General features: G+C 43.2%; 1 protein-coding gene across 6 annotated transcripts in view; it reads right to left on the reverse strand.

Annotated features, from left to right (window-relative positions):
• Nucleotides 1-17,764, reverse strand: part of eif4g3a (eukaryotic translation initiation factor 4 gamma, 3a) — a 50,067-nt gene extending 32,303 nt beyond the window's left edge. For 4 of the 6 annotated variants that reach the window (XM_069149560.1, XM_069149585.1, XM_069149575.1 and 1 more), the window contains exons 1-5: nt 17,079-17,764; nt 8,280-8,352; nt 5,759-5,926; nt 3,421-3,513; nt 1,896-1,928 (exon numbers count right to left, since the gene is read on the reverse strand). In XM_069149560.1, the coding sequence (XP_069005661.1) occupies nt 1,896-1,928; nt 3,421-3,513; nt 5,759-5,926; nt 8,280-8,352; nt 17,079-17,242 (531 nt within the window). In that variant the 5' untranslated portion in view covers nt 17,243-17,764. The remainder of the gene's footprint in view (nt 1-1,895; nt 1,929-3,420; nt 3,514-5,758; nt 5,927-8,279; nt 8,353-17,078) is intronic. The other 2 variants (XM_069149593.1, XM_069149567.1) reach the window with 1 other exon arrangement.
• Between the last annotated feature and the right edge of the window lie 552 nt (nt 17,765-18,316).

An 18,316-nucleotide genomic window follows, 5' to 3' on the forward strand; every position in this document is an offset into this window, starting at 1 on the left:
AATTGTCGGATCTCTATGCACCCTTCACTGTGAATCGAGTGTGTTTCAGGGGAACAATAGCTGTTTTCTCCGTTGGTATAAAAGGCCACTGTTCGGCTTCATCTGCTTTCCGATTCCACTTCCGTGGTGGCACAAAGAATCTCAGCGCCAGTTTGTGACAGCTAGAGCATCCACTCGTCTGTGTGTACACGCTAACGCCAGCCAACACGCCCGTTACACTTTGACACCAGACTATTAATAGTCTGTTTAAAATGTGTCCACACAGAAGCATCCAGAAGGTGAAGATGTTAGACAACAAGTTCGACAGGGCACGTCTTCGGGGTCCGGGGGTTGGGAATAACACATCAATCTGAAATACGAGCAGCCGCGTAAATCCTCACGGCATGGATCAACCAACACAGAGATAACAGGAAGCCACATGGACTGACTGTCAGCACCCAGACATGTCTGAGACTCTTAGTGTCCACAAGGTAATACACAAACAAAATCATACACAGTGATGTGTCGCACACAAACACCGAGGCCTGTCCACACACAATCATTCTTGGCTCTTTCCTTGACTAGAGCCTAACTGACAACTACTTAACCTTTATTGACTGTCTTCTTTAGCCACGAAAAAGAGTGATTGCCTCTTGTTTATACAAGTCAATAAGTAATGTGAAATAATCAGTATCAGCTGAAGACGACTTCTTACAGTGACGATCTTGCAGTGTGTCTTGTAGTTGTGGTTACAGAAATCTAGACCACGGACGACAATAAAACAATCAAGTTAACTGCTGCACCTAGATGTTACAACTGGAAACAAATGACATCCTGGTCTCATGAGGGTGTTGTTACTGTAAAATGTTTGAGAGATTCAGCTGCTTTAAGTGCTGAAACAACGCCGCTTCAACTCCTGTTTTCTAGCGCAAAAAGAAAAAACTAAGAATATTCTGCACCACCAGTTTGGATGCCTTCAAACTAAGTGAAAAAATATCACATTAACAGTCAGGTTAGTTTCAGCCCCTTAGAGGAGCAAGCGCTGATATCCTATTTCAATATCCTGTCTTATAAAGACTTAAGAATAAAAAGCCATTTAACAGGAAACAGGATAATTGAAAACACCACAAAATAATTCAAATACAATAATTGAATGCAGTTTGATTGCTACTGTATCTGAGGGCACTTACATGTGTCAATCAAGACTAAGATGACTACGATTGGCTCTCAAGGCCTGTACAAACATACAGTCCAAAAGTGGAATATTTGGATAATTCTTTTTTTGTTGTTTTTTTTGTTCCACAGAATGTACAATATTGGTCAGCCTGCACTGAGCTGTAGACTCTGTGTGTGTGTGTGTGTGTGTGTGTGTGTGTGTGTGTGTGTGTGTGTGTGTGTGTGTGTGTGTGTGCGCGCGCGCACGCGCGTGTTAAAATATGAGACAACATGAAGCAGCACAGAGCTAAATCCAATGAAGGACGAGGTTCTGTCATGTAAAAATCATGTACTCTGAGAAAGAATGGAGGACTCACAATAATCCTGTGCAACATTGGTTACTTGTTCCACTCAGAGGCCAAGCCTCACATCATAATCATTACATTACATAAATCTGATTTAGACCAATTTTAGGGATGAACTGAGATCTCAACATAAAAATAAACGTGAGCAGTACAAGGATGCCTGTGCACCTGACTGAACACAAAAACATCCCACGACAATTAAAAACCTCCTTAACTGTTTCCAAAATACATGACGGCTTTCAAATCGGAGCCTTTTTAAAAAAAATTATTATTAAAGGAACAGCAGACGCCCCACAAACAGCCTTTTTTGCCAGCAGGGACCAGCAAACTGCTTTGATGATGATGATGATGATGCAAGAGAGGGAGGAGGAGGGGCGTTCAGCAGGGGTAAATTACCTGATGGTGGGTTGGTCGAGGGCCCGTAGCAAACTGGTGGGGGAGGGAGGAGAGGTCCAGCAAGGAGATTAAAGCAGTGATGGCAAAGCGGGGAGAAGAAAGAGCATAAGAAAGACACAGAGACAGAATAAGATGAGCGATGGAGGCAGACGCTTGAAAATACAATTTAAAAAAAAACACAGTACAACAGAGCTTTAACGACATGTGGCACATGATGCAGCACCAGTCCCGTCACAGTATTTGCAAATAATAACTTGCAATTTTCAATGGTTGTAAGAGCCAGGGCAACGTAGATATTGTCGTGAGAATGGGGGGGGGGGGGGGGGGGGAGCATAATCTAATGCTGTGAAGCACATTGTAGTGGAATTAAAATCATTAGTGTACCATTGTGTGAATACACAGTGACTGAGGTCTGGTTCAACCCTGCTCTCCTGGTGGAGGCTGGGCAGGAGCCAGGCAAGATTTATAAATAATGCAGAGTCAATACCATATTTGGATATATTTTTTTAACAAGGCTTCTAACGGTGGGAGATTTTTCATGAAGGGTTTTAAAGGTGTTGGCTATTTCTAAACGGCTTTCTTAAGGCTACACTGACAAAAGAGATGAGACAGCTTGATTTTACTTGAAAATTCCACACAAACATGAAGACATAATAGAAAAACTAACAGCAACACAGCTAGACACAATTTAATAGATTGTTGTTAAAAAAAAAAAAAAAAAAAAAAAAAATTAAAAATCAAATATATAAATAAATATATTGCTTTGCATGAAATAAACTGTTAAAGTCTAATATTGCCTTTTGATTTTCTGAGTTTAGATTCCATAAGAAGCTAACAAAATAGAAGCTTCACAATGGCTTAAATTTCCCTTAAAACTTAACAAAAGCTTCAATAAACAAAGAAGCAGGCTAAACACTGGATCCACAATGTGGTTTCCTTTCTTTTATGCTGGACAGGCGCCGTAAAGACGGAACCAGGATTTTGACCCCACATTGGTCTCCTCCGGGTAAACAATACCTCATCAGCTGATTGTTTGACAATTAGTTTGACAGAGTTCCTCCTCCAACAGCTACTGATCTGGCATTTGAATTATTTTCTTTGTCGCCAGATTTTTGAGGATATAATCTTTTTCCACTATTTTGATTGTCATTAATAATAATAATAATGTTGAAGGTCGACGGTGAAGCCTACGGAGTGTGCTCAGGTTTTCAGAGCGGTTACATGGCAGTGGAGATGGATGGTATAGGTTTCCACCAGTGTGGAGTCATGTCCCATATGCCATCAGCGACACAACAAGCCCATAAGGAGCCTCTATGGGGACCTCATTAAACACAGCCTACGTTAAAGTACATCACTGCTGCGATCAAACTAAGATCGGTCAACAACTGAGGATCATATGGTGGTGTCTAAATACAAGATCTCTCCATCACTTACTCAGGTTTCAAATACAATCACACTAAACCACAAACTGTTTGGGTACCTGGAGGCACATGTGCTGTAAATCTGGGACCAGAGGGACACTCACCGGGCGACTCTGTGGCTGTGCATTCATTGGCTGTGTCTGGGGAGAATACACTAAAGGTGCAGAACCAGCATTTTGCCCGGGGTTGTATGGAGACTGTCGAAAGAAGAAATGGAAACACACAGAGGAGGAGAGGGTTCGTTATGCACCGACTTGTCATTTGATTAAAACATTCAGGAAGGACCTAAACGATAACACTCCATGACAGCACACCAAATATCACACCACAAACTTACTTCGGATGTTGCTGGGCGAAAGTGTTTAATGGGGTTTATGTTCTGCGAAAAGATAATTGGTACCCCGAAGGACTGCAAGTCCTGCACTTCTTTATTCTTCATCTAGTGTGCAGTGGAACTGAGCAGAGGTGGGTTTGAGCAGACCTGCGTACTCTTCTTCAAGCTGCTGCTTGGTATGGTTATGATAATTTAAGTTTGAGCTGGCTGACGAGACTATTTATAGAACGCTTGTGAGAGATTAGAGCTGCGTTAGGGTAAGGCAGTGGGCCATTAGGCTATAACGGTAAAGAGGAAAAACTAGATTCCTCGCAAGCACACTCGCATACTTTCCCGAGATGCTGAGTCACGGAGTCAACATGCTTGTAATTGAGAACAGGCAGGCGGTAGCAGATGCCAGGTGTACAGCATCAGCATCACTGTCTGAAGGTGTTTATGTCTGTGTGATTAATGGATTGACCTTTTGCAGAGTTACCTGTATATTGTGTATTCCCCCTGAATGACAAGCATGAAACCACCGGATGTGAAGCATGCTCCAACCAAAGGTTGACAAGAGTAAGTGAATCTTCCCCTGATACTCAGCCCTGATTTATTTCTGTTCTGGCTCTCTGAATTTCATCATTGCCTCATCCCATTTCCATCACGTGTATGAATTAATGTGGATAAAAACAGAGATGGAAGTCCCTGCTAGATTTAAACTGTATGTTTTACCCTTATCTAACTCCCAAACCATCTCAAATCCAAATTAATTAATCAATCTTGCCTGAATCCAACCTCATCAGAGTGCTTCCACCCATAACCCTGCAGCGATCCCAGACTTTATACATAACTGTATCCTCTTTTAACATAGTCCCAAATTCAAATTAATTATTCCACATATTGAATTTTTACAGAACAAGTCTAAAATTCCCAAGCAACACTTTAAAATGTTAATTTAATCATGTTTTGTCTACTGAGTATGATCTCCAATATGTTAACACACACTTCCATGTTCTGAATCTAAGCTGACCAAATGATCATACATGATGACCTCACGGTGACATAACTGAGACATATGACCTAACTATCTGGATGATATAAAAAAAAAATGGGTGTCAGCAAATCCTCCTTAAATTAAACTCTGATAAAAATGAAATCCTTGTTGTTGGACCTGAACATCTGTATTCTAGTATCCAGGCCTCTCTTGGTCCCTTATCAGTTCATGTTAAACTAACTGTCAGGAAGCTGGCTGCGCTCCTTCACACTGACCTCACTCATGAGAAACACATTAACAAGGTCACCCAGTCATGCTTTGAGGAATATCTGTAGGATACGATCAATGCTGCATTTAAATGACATTCAAACTATCATTTAGGCTTTTATTTCCTCTCGGTTGGATTACTTTAACAGTCTTTTAAAGGGTATAAATCAAAAATCAATTAAGAGACAGGCAGCAGCAAGACTCCGAACAAAAACCAAAGAAATTACATTACTCCAATTTTGATGAGCTTATACAGGCTGTCTAATTACTTTAGGATTGATTTCAAGATTTGACTTATTTCTTTTAAAACTCTAAATGGCAAATTCTAAACTGTTAACAGTTCCCACCAGACAATTAAAGACTAAAAGGAAACCGAATGTTGCTGTAAGGGCTCCTCGGTTGCGGGATGACATGCTAGAGGAAGTCTGGCTCGCCACATCAGCATCATCTTTTAAATCACATTTGAAAGGCATTGGACAAAAAAAAAATATTCTTAAGTGTTATAAAAACATAGTGAAAAAAAGAAATGACAAACATGAAAATAAAAGATGTTGAAAAGTTGATGTAAGAAAAGACATTAAAGATAGGTTTGAACTCTTAATTTAATTAATGTCAAATTTGAAATAAGTGCTTTTCAATTTGAAAAAAGAGTCAGTTGGTTGGTCAGTGGGTCTCATCAGTCTAAAATTATTTATTACGACTTCAAGATTCATTCAGAAAAAAAAAATTGTGTTAATGTGAAATTTTGTCTTTGAGTGATTACACTAAGAACTGATCGACCCGGCCTTATAACACAGGAAACAGTACAGAAAGCAGACAAATATTCAATATGCAGAGAGGATGACGGCAGTCACAGTGACAAACTCACCCCTGCGCCTGCCTCCCAGCCCTTAGGGTAGCGATACGGGGAAGCTGTGGGTAAAGATACCTGAGTGAGCGCCGGGGAGTGGGCATGTCCAGGCGGGGTGCCCGCCAAGCTGGGGTGTCCCTTTGTGATGTCGTGAGCAGTGTAAGGAGGGCCAGCATGCCTGGGTACCTGTGTGACACGAAGCAGCAGAGTTAAGACATCTAGACAAAACGGGATATAATGTCAGACCGATGAAGAATAGAAACAGCAGTGGTGGGATTCCACAGGTCATTAGTCTCCCCTCCTGCTGAGGAATTTAAATGGAGCGCTCAAGCTGCAGGATTAGCCCCTGTATGTGTGCAGAGGTGAAGACCTGTGATGTGCATGGCTGTTGAAGCCCGCTGCGGTTGGCTGAAGACCCGGCTGTGGCCTCTCCTGCAGCCCGCTGTGCCAGACTGTGCTGTGCAAAGATGTCTGGACCTCATATGGCAAAACTGGGTCGTGTAATCATATTACAATCCCACTCATCTGTGATAGATCCAGAGCACCTGGTACATATATATGGCCGAGTCATGCCAAACAAGCCTCATTGATTTTAGCCGATGGAGGGTTCGAGGTGGGCTCGAGGTGGGCACCGGCACAGTGAGCAGCATCAGGCACGGATGAGATTTGATTCAGCCCTGAGTCTGTGGTGTGGCAGGATGGGCTCTGGCTGCTGCAGCGATGGGCTGGCATCACTGCAGGTGCTGCTTGTTGCTGCAGCAGGCCCGCCACACCAGGGAAACAGACAGGATACTGCAGGAAGAAAGCAGTAAGCAGATATTGAGGCAGATTGGAAAGCTGTGCAAGTCACCTCTCCTTTTTTCTTTTTCCTCCAACGCCTGCTTTTTCTCTCTCTCTCTCTCTCTCTCTCTGTCTCTCTCTCTCTCACACAAACCTTGACTTTAGATATTTATAATCTCCTTAAGACAGCCACTGACACTAATATTTAAAACTAACATCTCCAGATTACACTTCAATTACGTTCTGTACGGCTTCTATAGAATCCCTCCCCTTGACACCTCTACATCTTCTCTGTGTGGCCCACTTCCCTCAGATGACCTGGGATAAGGCAACTAATCTAGCTGCTGTTGCCATGGGAGGAGTCTGCTGCGCTTCGGGCGAGCGACTGATTGCGAGGACATACAGCATGATGGGATGGGGGAGGGGAGGTAAGCGGCTGTATGGAGGCTGTACATGAGGGAGAAAGGGAGAAGGAGGGAGGGAGAGAGAGAGAGAGAAAAAGGACTGACTGTGTAAACCTCACATCCACAATACAGAGCAACTGTTCCTTTGCCATGAGCACTGTTTGTTTCCACCAGTGTCATCACTGCTGCAGCCTGACCTCCGAAAACAAACTTGAGCTCGAAAATCTCATCAAACCTTTAATGTTTTCAGTGCTGTTATGTTACAGTGGACGAGCAAGCTCTCAGCTGAATAGCTTCTTTCAAGCATATAGAGGCTTTTATATTTGTACCTCCCTCATTTCAGAAATGTTATCAGTACTGGAAACATCTTTGTGATGGCAAAATATGGGCAATTTGAAGGTAAACTGTTGTAAAAGCTACATATCATATCATAAAATCCACAGGATCCAATATGTTCCCACAAATGACCACTACCCTGCAAGAAAAATCAATAAAATATGATGTGAAAATGAAATAAATCTTACCATCTTTTTTTTCCTGCAGCAAACATTCACTTATAACATGTGCAACAATCTGGCCTGCCATGGTAGAACTAACTCTAGATCACAGAGTCGTAAAAACAGCATCCTCAGCAGCCGAGCCTCAGAGGAAGCGAGGATGCCGCGTCAGGTTTGTTTTTGACGCCGGGGAGATGCAGTAGGTGTGGCTGGCCACTCAGGACAAGACCGTAAATGGTCGAATAAATGTCGATCTGATCCCTAACTCATATGTTGATGCTTAATGCAGTTTAGAATAAAAACACCAGCAATTACAGGAATATTATAAAGACAAAGATCTGATAGGGGAAATGTTCATTAATCACAGCCTTCTCTTGTTTGTAATCAAAAACACATTCATGTTGTCAGAATAAATGTATAATCAAAATGTTGATGATATTGTTGCTGAATTTCAGCATGAAACATTCATCAGAGCCTGATTATAATGGTTAGAAATGCTCATCTGCGCAGGGAGTTTCTAATATTTTGTCAATTAAAGAAGTGTAAGACTTCATGACTATCAATGCCAACAAATGAATAACTGCCTCTAAAATGACCATTAACTCAATCAAGACATATTTAAAACAGTTTCAACAAATCCTAAAATTATAACCCTTTTAAAAGGTAGTGTGGAGTGAGCCTGCATTAGTTTAAGCCAAGTGTAAGGTGCTACATATGTACTATAATCCCATATATATATTTGTGTTATTTTCTTTGAGTGTGCACTTCCTGTGTAGGTACAGCAGCATATGTACAGGTGCACATGCATGTGAGAGTGTTTTTGATAAAAGGGGGGGGGGGCTGTGTGCAGTGACTCACGCTGTAGACTGCAGCGACTCCAGGCTGTGTGGGGAAGATTCGGTCGTCCAGTGATGGCTGAACCCGTGGGATTCTGGAAAAGGGTGCGTTCAGGAAAACTCAAAGCAACTGGAGACTAAAACAAGTTGGGTGGTAGAAAAGAGTTCGACAGTTTAGATTCCCGTCATGTTTTAAGGTATCTATGCAAGAGAGACATGGTTGAGTCTAAACAATGCTGATTAAACCGCTTTATTTGATCTGGTATGTTTTGAACGTTTCCCTTTTAGCAAACACCGACACAACTGTGCTAAAATTCTATTGCATTCGGCTTTTGTCAAACACCAATGGCCTATGTAGTTTGATTTCGAGGATCCCCCGACCACACCACCCCGCCCAAAATGCCCCATCTCTGAGAGTACACTATGTACCTTCACCATTTTGCAAGAGTTAAAGGGAAAATGTGAACTGGATTCCTGGGCTACATCAGGCAGGGGGACAGCCAGAGCAGAAGATTAGACCACTGATCAGCCTTTGCACCAGAGCAGCAAACTACGTTCAATATTAATTCTACTTTATTCTGCCTGTGCTACCGGTAGAATAATAATGGCTTGAAGAAAAAAACCTCATGACACTTGTAAATATCTTTAAGACTAGAGGCTTTATTAAAGCTCAGGGAACTGTTTGAAGAGGAACCAGAACAGAGGATAGCTTTCTTTACGGCTTCTGAAACATGCAATAATGAGACTCACTTGGGAGACATCACTCAGATGTTAGAGGAGACAAAAGAGGGAATGTGTAATGGCCACATCGAAGAGGGAAGCCCCGCGGTTAATAACCTGCTCGGGCAGTTGTCTGCGACAGACGGGCTCACATACTGCTGATCACATGGTTGAAGGGAAACCGAACGCCTGGCTTTCTTCCTTTCACCCAAACCACATCTCCCTTCGCCCTAAACCCTCTTTCCTTTGCTCTGCTCTTGCCTGCAGGGGCCGTCATCTCCGCTGGCCCCCCGCCAGCCCCGCTGCTCAACAATACAAGAGAGGGAGGGGCGAGAGGGAGGGGGGGGGGGGGCTACAGAGAGAAAAGAATCATTTAAAAAGAGGGCCGCGATTCAGAATGCAGAAACACAGCAGGAAGCGTTATCTGTTTCATTGCTGGGGAATTTGGAAAAACAACACACCATCGCTGTCAGCTGTCAACCCCCCCCCCCCCCCCCACCTTAAAGACTCCGTCTCCTCACAATGATAATAAACGTGAGACAACCTGATCTGTCTGCTCGACATGACCAGTGGCTGGCAGAGGCAGCTGTGGGGAACTACAGGCGAAAGTTCTACCTGAAGTCATGGGTTGTGGTCAGCACTGGCAAGGGCGGGAAAAGTAAATGCAAAAACAGTCAGGTAAGTTGACACAGCTAAATCAACCGAAAAAAGATTTTCGTTACGACTGTGGCCAAATTATTAAATCAAGCAATTATGTGAACGGCTCAAAGCCAGCATGCAGATTTCTGTTAACTCAGAGAAAACCACCCGCAGTCATGCAATCTTGTTTTGCCACAAACTATTATTAGATGGACAACACTTCTTACATGTCATTAAAAGTTGATACTAAACATGAAATCGACTCCATGTCAAACTCTATTTAGGCAACACAGCACGTGACTGATTCAATCACAGAACTGATCCACTTCTTGTTTTCCCCTCTTCTATCGGAGGATATAAAGTGTGCTGGTTTCGGACATATACATATGCCCTGAGTGTTTACAACATTTAGCTGGCATACATCATCAAGAGGGATTCTTTTTTTGAAGTACCGTTAGTTACTTGTGTAGTTACAAGGTTGAATGTCGGTGTTAAACAGTGATTTCAGCGCTCTGATGGTCGCTTGAATGTTTCTACAGTGTCACATCCAGGTGATCACGCTGTGGAAGCTAAATGTCCCGAGTTAAAACATCATTTATGTCAAGCTCCTGCATGTGGGCGGCCAGGCAACCAGATGGATGCAGACACTTTGCGGTCAGGCTCGACTGCACGTATCAGGCGCAGCCATGGAAGTGGGTGACTGCACTAATTAGACATTAGTCATTTGTTTGATCTCCATTCATTTTCTGCTTTGGGGAAGAAGGGCAAGCACAATATCAACTTAAAGACTTACAAAAGGGTGACCGCTTTGGAAAATGAGAGTCAGTGCAGCAGAAAAATTAACCTGCAACAACCAACGGCTCAAAAAATACGCCAATGGTGAGCGAAGATGAGGAAGGACTGAAGATACATAATCCTAAATCAACTACGCCTCAAAGATACCAGATATTCCAACTGAAAAGACATTCGAAGACAGAAACCACAGTTTTCTTGTAACACGGTAAGCTTTGATCAAACAGCCGCATTCATGTGTACATTAAAAAAATTAAAAAAAAAAAACGCATGTCGGTTTTGTGTCAAATTCAGGTCCGAAACAAGGCCGTCGTTGACTAGTCTCAACCGGGGAGATCATAAAGTAGCTTCAACCCCTCCTCCTTGTCCCCTGAACCAACAGTGACCTGTAAGCCTCATTTAGGAGGGAAAAGCTGTTGCGGCTCCGGCTTTATCATTAGATTACTGTAAAGCCACTTAAGTGATGAGTGTGAGAGAGACGGGAAGAGAAAGGGGGAAGACAGGAGGCGATACGGGCCTTACAAATAGCAAGGGTGTGTGATCAAGAGGATGATACAGCTCAATAAAGTGTAATCTGTTGGTACTGAATAAATGAATGAATCAAAGGTGTCAAGTTAACGACGTAACTTCTGAATAAATCCCATTAAATGTCCGACCAAAAAGAGGCCAGAGAGGGTTAAAGCTTCGTTTTAACTGACTGAGCTGGTCCGCTGACAAATGTTAGAAATCAAATAATGCTGTGTGCACTGCCATACGACAGCATACATGCAATTTCTTTGCACGGCATGTTACGTCAGATAACTTGAAAGGAACCCGCTGCGTCTCGTTTGAACGATGCAGCCTACCTGGATATCTCAGCGAGGAAGGCTCAAAGTGGAGGAACAGGAAGAGAGTGGCAACGGCCCAGATGGTGCAGATACAAACCCTCCTTCTCCCTGCTGGCTCAGTGGCCACTCTCACTCTCACTCTCTCTCTCTCTCTCTCTCTCTCTCTCGCACACACACGCATACGCATATATACACACACACACACACACACACACATACACACACACACACACACACACACACAGTGTTGGATAAAATCAAAGCTCAAACAGCTCTCACTGCCTGCCTGCTGTTGCTGAGACTGCTCTTTCACTACAGCATGAACAATAGGTGGTTGGTTGGTGCATTCAACGCTAACAAACCAAATCTTAAGCAACAATAGCTCTGGATGCCTAAAACCTGGATGCTACTTAGAAATTAAGGGGCCGACGAGCTGCACTTCTACGGAGGCTCATGCAGGAAAATGTAAAACAAACATAATTAATACTCCCGCTATATGCTGTGTTCGAGACTTAGATAAATTCCTGTTCAAGTTACTACGTACTGTGGATTTCTGTAACTAAAAACACTTAATCACGATGAAGAGATGGAGAATCAAATCTGCACAGGGCGAGTCCGTTAGTGAAATTCCAAACAACAATTCAGAGACAAAGATGTTGTACTCTTTTACCATAAAAATTAGAATTTTTCAGCAGTTTGTCTAAACTTTATATTCGCTGGAGGGCAAAACTCCCCAGTCTGCTGTGTACCTCTGAAATGTAGGCAAGGTGCATTAAAACATTTTTTTTTAAATAAACGCAAAAACGACAGCCCTTACTGACACTAAGCATTCTGACTCACCGGATGTAGACCGTGACTACGAGGCTGCCGAACATCGGCCGAACTATTTAAGGCTGGATTCTCTTCCACTTCTAATATCTGCCGTGTTCACAATCCCCGTCGTAACAGAGAACAACAGTGACAACCTCCACGATGTTCAACCAAAACAAGCTCGTACACTCTTTTGTACCATTGCTGCTTTCTGGGTTTGGTGTCGCCTGAAGCGACTGTGATTGGTTTAAAGACGTACAATCAAGCCGGAGTGTTTGTTCCCCTCTAGCAGAATGATAAATGGGTTCTGCCGGATCATTTGCCAGTGCTGGCACAGCGCGGCGCAGATAGGTCCGGCTCTGCGAGACCAGTTACTAAGTAACCACAATGGACAAAGCCTCGGCCTTATTTGTAGTGACGGCTATTTTCTGTGAAACTTCACACACAACTCAATGAGTATTGTTGCCGATACATTTTTGTATGAGCCAACTTACAGAAAAATGACCAATAAATGAAGAATTTGCTGGGTGACTATGTAGCATAAAAAAAAACAAAAAAAAAAACGCCAGTAGTCAGACAGCAGCCAGGAATACTTCTTCACTACGTTACTGCTTTATGTTTAAAACAGCAGCACTGCAGTACTACAAGAATGAACACTGAGCCAGCTGACAAAAAAAAATTAAAATAAAAACACTTGCCAGGATGACCCTACCCGAGTGCTCATTCTGTTTTGCACGAAAAGGCTTCTAATATGTGTGACGACAGAGTACGAATAACTGATCGGCACCGACGAGGACATGTGCTCAACACCACCAGGACAACTAGCTCTTTGCAGTAGCAACTTTCCCAGAACTACTGCATTTAAAAACCCTTCTCGGCTGTACACAAACGAACCGAATGGTTGGGTTTAGTATACAGTACACGCGATGCTGGATTTGTACAAATAAATTCTTGCGCTGACACTAACATTGATGTTGTACTGTCAAAGGTTGCAGGAATACTTGCAGACAAGTGGATGTGAACATTCTCAACTTCATCACTGACCTTCCAGTATTATTGTGTGGGCGGGATGACTCTTCAAACCCAGTTCACAGTAAAAACAAGAGTCTTTTTCACTAATTACAGGATGCATTTAAAATGCCTTTGGTCGAGTAGATGCAGAAGAAATGTCCACAGTCACGTGTGCAAACTTCAGATAAGCACACTAGGAGAGAACTGACAGTGTGCAGGATGTGTTCTTCAACAGGCCACTCCCTCTCTGGAAAGAACAGTCCTGCATGCTGGCTCGTAACAACTCAGCAGTTTATTTATAACATCCCACAGTGAGTATGCTCATGAGAATATCTTCGCATGCAGGCAGCACACACCTGTCCTGAAATACAGGACTACGGTACCGTGTGACCTACCAGCTGAGTACATGCATTACGTAGCCATGTCCGCATAACTAACAGTGAGCGCGGCTGCGTGCGCTGCTCACTGGTTGCCTTAAACATCACTGATCTTTACTGGAAAATGTTGCCATTCGTTTGTCCAAGTCAAGGAAACAAACCATATTAATGACGAACTTTAAAAAGACTTGAAAAGTTGTGGGAAGCCTCTCCAAAAGAGAGCTTTCACTTTCATGGTATAGTACTTTGATCTGAGTAGAGGGGAGTGCCCCGGGAAAAGAGGGAGAAGCCCCTCCGTTTTTCTCAGCTGGGCCAGCAGCGGGGTGAGGTGAGCTGTGGGGGGATGGAAGGAAATGAGGGAGGGCTGAGGCGGGCTGGGTGACCTGGGCTTTTGTTGGCAGATGGTGAGAAGCGCCACCTTGGCCTCTCACTCAGAATGCTAAGCAGCAGTGCTATTGTCTGGCAAGTGCAGCAGCAGACCCATGCGCTGGGCGTTTCTCTGGCAACCAGGAATAGAAACAAACTGTCCCGTTCCCCACGCGGGGCAGCAGGCAGGCAGGCAGGCAGGCACACACACGAACACGCGTCTCTCAACCCCGGCGCATTTCAGGACTCCATAAACACACAGAGCACAACATCCTCCAAGTGGGAATTCCCATACATCAGGCGCCCAGGCCAGACACAGAAGGAACATGCTCTCACACTCATGACCTCTGAGGCCGAGGGAGAGCGAGAAGTCGGGACTAGCGGCGACACTCTGAGGGTCGGGTTTCATGTAGACATGAATCAATTGCATGGTAAAAAAAGAAAAAAGAAAAGAAAGAAAACGAAGTCCAAAGAACCATCAAGAGGACTTTTTAAGTTACAAGGTCCCCGGACAAATTCGCGTTTATTTGTTGTATATTTTCACTAATTTGACGTTGGCTGAACTTACTTCTTCCTGTTGACTCCCCACCTACTGCAGATGGTTATTTAATGCGAGAATAAATCCTACTTTATTATACAGAAGACCTAAAATCCAATACAATTATACAGCGCCACAAAACACACACAGCAAAATTACCACCCAGTCGAAACAACACCTCCTCGACCCACATTGTTAATCAGTCCCTCCAGAATATCACGATCTTGCAATCGCAATGATTAACGCCAAGTCAACTCATTTCTGCACTATTTGCAGGAGCTTGCAAACTCCGGCAATTTCTCCAAAACAAAAGTTCTCAATAGAAACTCTGCTGAAGGCAATACAGCATAAAGTAAGTAACTGTTGTTTTTTTTTCTTTTTTAAATCAATAAAAGTAACTCTGCAAGGCTCTTCAACCCCTGCCTGTCATCATCAGAACAGCAGGCTGATTGACTCATAACAAAAACAAAACAAAAAAAGGCAAAATTGAAAGTGATGGGGTTTATGGGAAATGTGGTCCAGTCATGACATGAGGCTACCAACCACTGCACTTCCCTGCATCAGTATTATCACACAGTATGTTAATTACATGAGTTTTGTTCACATTTACACTTGTAAGAGTCTGAACGTTGTTTTTGTACACACAGTACGTGTTGAATTCATAATTAATATTAATTATTTATTATTCATTATACATACTTTAAGGCCTGTGCCATGTAAAGTGCCCTGAGATGATTTAGGTTGGGATTTGGTGGTATATAAATAAAACTGAATTTAATTACGTTAATATTAAAATTTTAATAAGTTATTTTTGCAGAGGATGTAGCGTTTGTTCTCTATATTTCATATGTTTTGCACAGCTACTGTAGAGTTTTTGTCATTTTAAGCCAAAGGCTTTTTAAATTCAGAAAGTAAAAAAAACGATGATGTGCTTATTATCATTGGAAGTCATTACAAATGTCTCTTTCTTTATTAGGTAGTAGTAAAAACAAATGTATCAATCAATGTTACATTGAATAGGGAGACAAGTGCACCTGCAATAGCCACAACTTTATCATGAAGGGTCAGAAATTCTACAATAAAGAGGCCGATCGCTTCAGTGCTAAAGTCACCAAAAAGTTAAATCATCAAATTATGGCCAAATGGCGTGACATCTTTAAAAGAGAATTATTTTACCATTATTCGACTCGATCTTATGTATATCTCTCCTTTAAAGAAGGCGTCCAAAAAGTAAATGGAGAGGGCACAGCTCCGTACAAAAATGGTCGGCAGCAGAAAGTAGGTTAGGCAAATTTAAAAGTCATTTCCAAAGCTTTGAGAGTCAAAGGAGGACGCCGGCACAACCGATAAAGGAACCATTATATTCTGCGCTGCGTTCGGTTGACTCATCTTTACTCGCAGACAACTTCTAAACCATCCCAAATCTGAGCGAGCAGCACAGGGCTTCACGCCGCCACCTGCTACACTACCAGCTCCTCGCTGGGCCCCTTTACGGATGTCAGAAACACAGAAAATCAGGGCGAGACATCAAACCCAGAAGCTGAAGCCACAACAGAAAAAAAAGACGCCCGTCTCTGTGCCACTGGCAGGCGGGAGACATCAACTTAATCCTCTCGCTCACACCACTGACTTTGACACCGATGCTGTAAATAAAACAGGAGGTGACATAACCGCAGTGACTTCACTCCAACCAAAAGTAGGGTAAGAGTGATCACGGCTCCATTGCTGAGGAAACTCGAAGGTCTTAAAGGTGCGTTTGGTGACAATAAAAAATAAAAGCAGATTGGAGTCGAGAACATTTGGAGAACGATTTCCTGGGGAGGACACCCCCCCCCCCCCCCCCCAAAAAAAAAAAATAATAATAATAAAAACACAACTATGTCAGCGTGAAGACATTTTAACAGCTCGTATCAAACCATTGACTGACAATAATAGTAATGTCATATTAACACTGTAATGTGGGTTGTTGTTGTTGTTTTTTTTGGAGCTGCTCCCCGGCACCGCTTCAACGACTAAAGACGCCGAGCCCCAGCTGACGGGCCTTGTGCCGGCTAACATTAGCCCCCGTTATAAAGCCACAGGTCACCACCCACCCACCCACCACCCCCCTTTGAAACGGACGAAGCTCCGCTGCTCCACATCCGCAGACTCAACCCGCCGACATCGGCTCCCTCTTCACGTAGTTAACGGGCACGGCGCGCTAATCAACCACCGATATTGAACAAAGCCGGTAAAAACCGGTGTGTGGAAACTAAGCCCGGTTAGCTCGCCGGATGACTGGAGCTATCCTCTTCCGAGTAAACGCCGACCTTTTATATCTATATATATATATATATATATTAACTATATATCGCGGAGGACAGACACGTTTTTTTGTTTTGTTTTGTTTTAAATCACCAAATGCATGTAGAAGCGGGCAGATGTCCCCACAATCACACCGTTTCCGTTATAAGCGTTGACAACCGGCTCGATAAGCTAACGTTAGCACACTCGGCTAGCCGGTCGTCCCCTCCCCTCCCCGGCTCCCTCCAACCGAAACCATCCCCCCCCCTCTTCCTCCTTCCTCCTCCTCCAACATCCATTATCTGTCACTAACACACATAAAAAAAAACACACACACAAAAAAAACCAGCACCGGGTGTTACTGTCATAAAAGCAAAGTTAAAAAAATGCATTAAAAAAAAATTAAAAAAAAAAAAAAAAAAAAAAGCGATGCCTCTCGTTGTCAATAAAAAGGATACTGAGGTGGCGGTACGGCGCCCGGCGGAGCTGTCGGGGCTCCCGGCGGCAGAGACACGGAGGTCAGGGTAGTCCGCAGTTGGTTCGACGGAGAGGGGCCACTAACTCCAGGTCCGCTAACTGCGACAGCGGCGGGTTTGGGGACCACTTTCGGTGGCAAACTCATCGCAAAACAACAATAACAAAAAAAAACAACCACAAAAAAAAAAAAAAAAAAAAAAAAAAAAATTCAACAAATAAAAACAATACCGTAATAAATACTGATACAAACGACGCCCAGCTTTGCGCGCATAGAGCCGGCGTAGCGGGTTCTCGAAGCGGGCCTCAGATCCCTCTGAACGAACCGGGATAACGAAGCTCGAACAGCGACGCAAACGTCTTTTTTTTTTTTCATGGAAAGTCGCTGTTCGGATCGGCGGTGCTTTTCATGGGGACGGTGGGAGGTTTTTAGCCTCCCCTCGCCCGTCCGGAACCTCTGCGGATCCCGGCTCGGTTCGTTTCTCTCTCTCCAAAAAAAAAAAAAAAACAAACGAAACGGTCGCCGCGATCTTCGACCTGTCCCCTCGGCGATCTACCTCGTCTTCTCGGCGAGTATGTTTTCTGTCATTTTTTTTTTCCTCACAGAGATGAGAGACTTCGCCAACATGGCGTTGCGGCCGCTTCCAGCAGTCCGGGCAGGACAGATGATTCGGCAAATCTCGGCCGGTTACGGAATCGCTCGGCTAATCAACTAACCTCCAGTCAGACACAAGACACAAGCGTGGTTCCCAAAATGTGTGTAATGTATAGCCTCTACATTTTACATTACATTTTTGTTCTAATTATGTCGTTCTCATTACCTCAATTAAGTTTAATTTAGTTAATAAGATTAAAGTCGAGAATGTAATAATAATAATGTATTATGAATACGACCATCACATCAATAAACATACAAAATTAATTGTTAAAGTTGCACTGAGTTTTTATTAATTTGTGTCTGTATGGCCACAAACACTAATATTGAGTATTTAGCTATTGACAGTACGAATTGTATTATTTTATTTTACCCAGCTGCGTGACTATACAATGGACTTGTGTGTTATTGACGCCATCTACAGTTCTTCTACCACCTTTACATCTACAAATTTGCAACACATTTTCCTAATAGATCTATTGTAATTGATTAAGTAATGAAATCGGAGATACTGGATACGATATGAACCTGGTCAGGTGCTTGTGTGTGTCTGTTAGAAAGAGAGAC

Source organism: Embiotoca jacksoni, unplaced genomic scaffold (assembly GCF_022577435.1).
Source record: "Embiotoca jacksoni isolate LCO1_2020_lvr unplaced genomic scaffold, fEmbJac1.0.p SCAF_1, whole genome shotgun sequence".
NCBI classification, from domain to species: Eukaryota; Metazoa; Chordata; class Actinopteri; family Embiotocidae; genus Embiotoca; species Embiotoca jacksoni.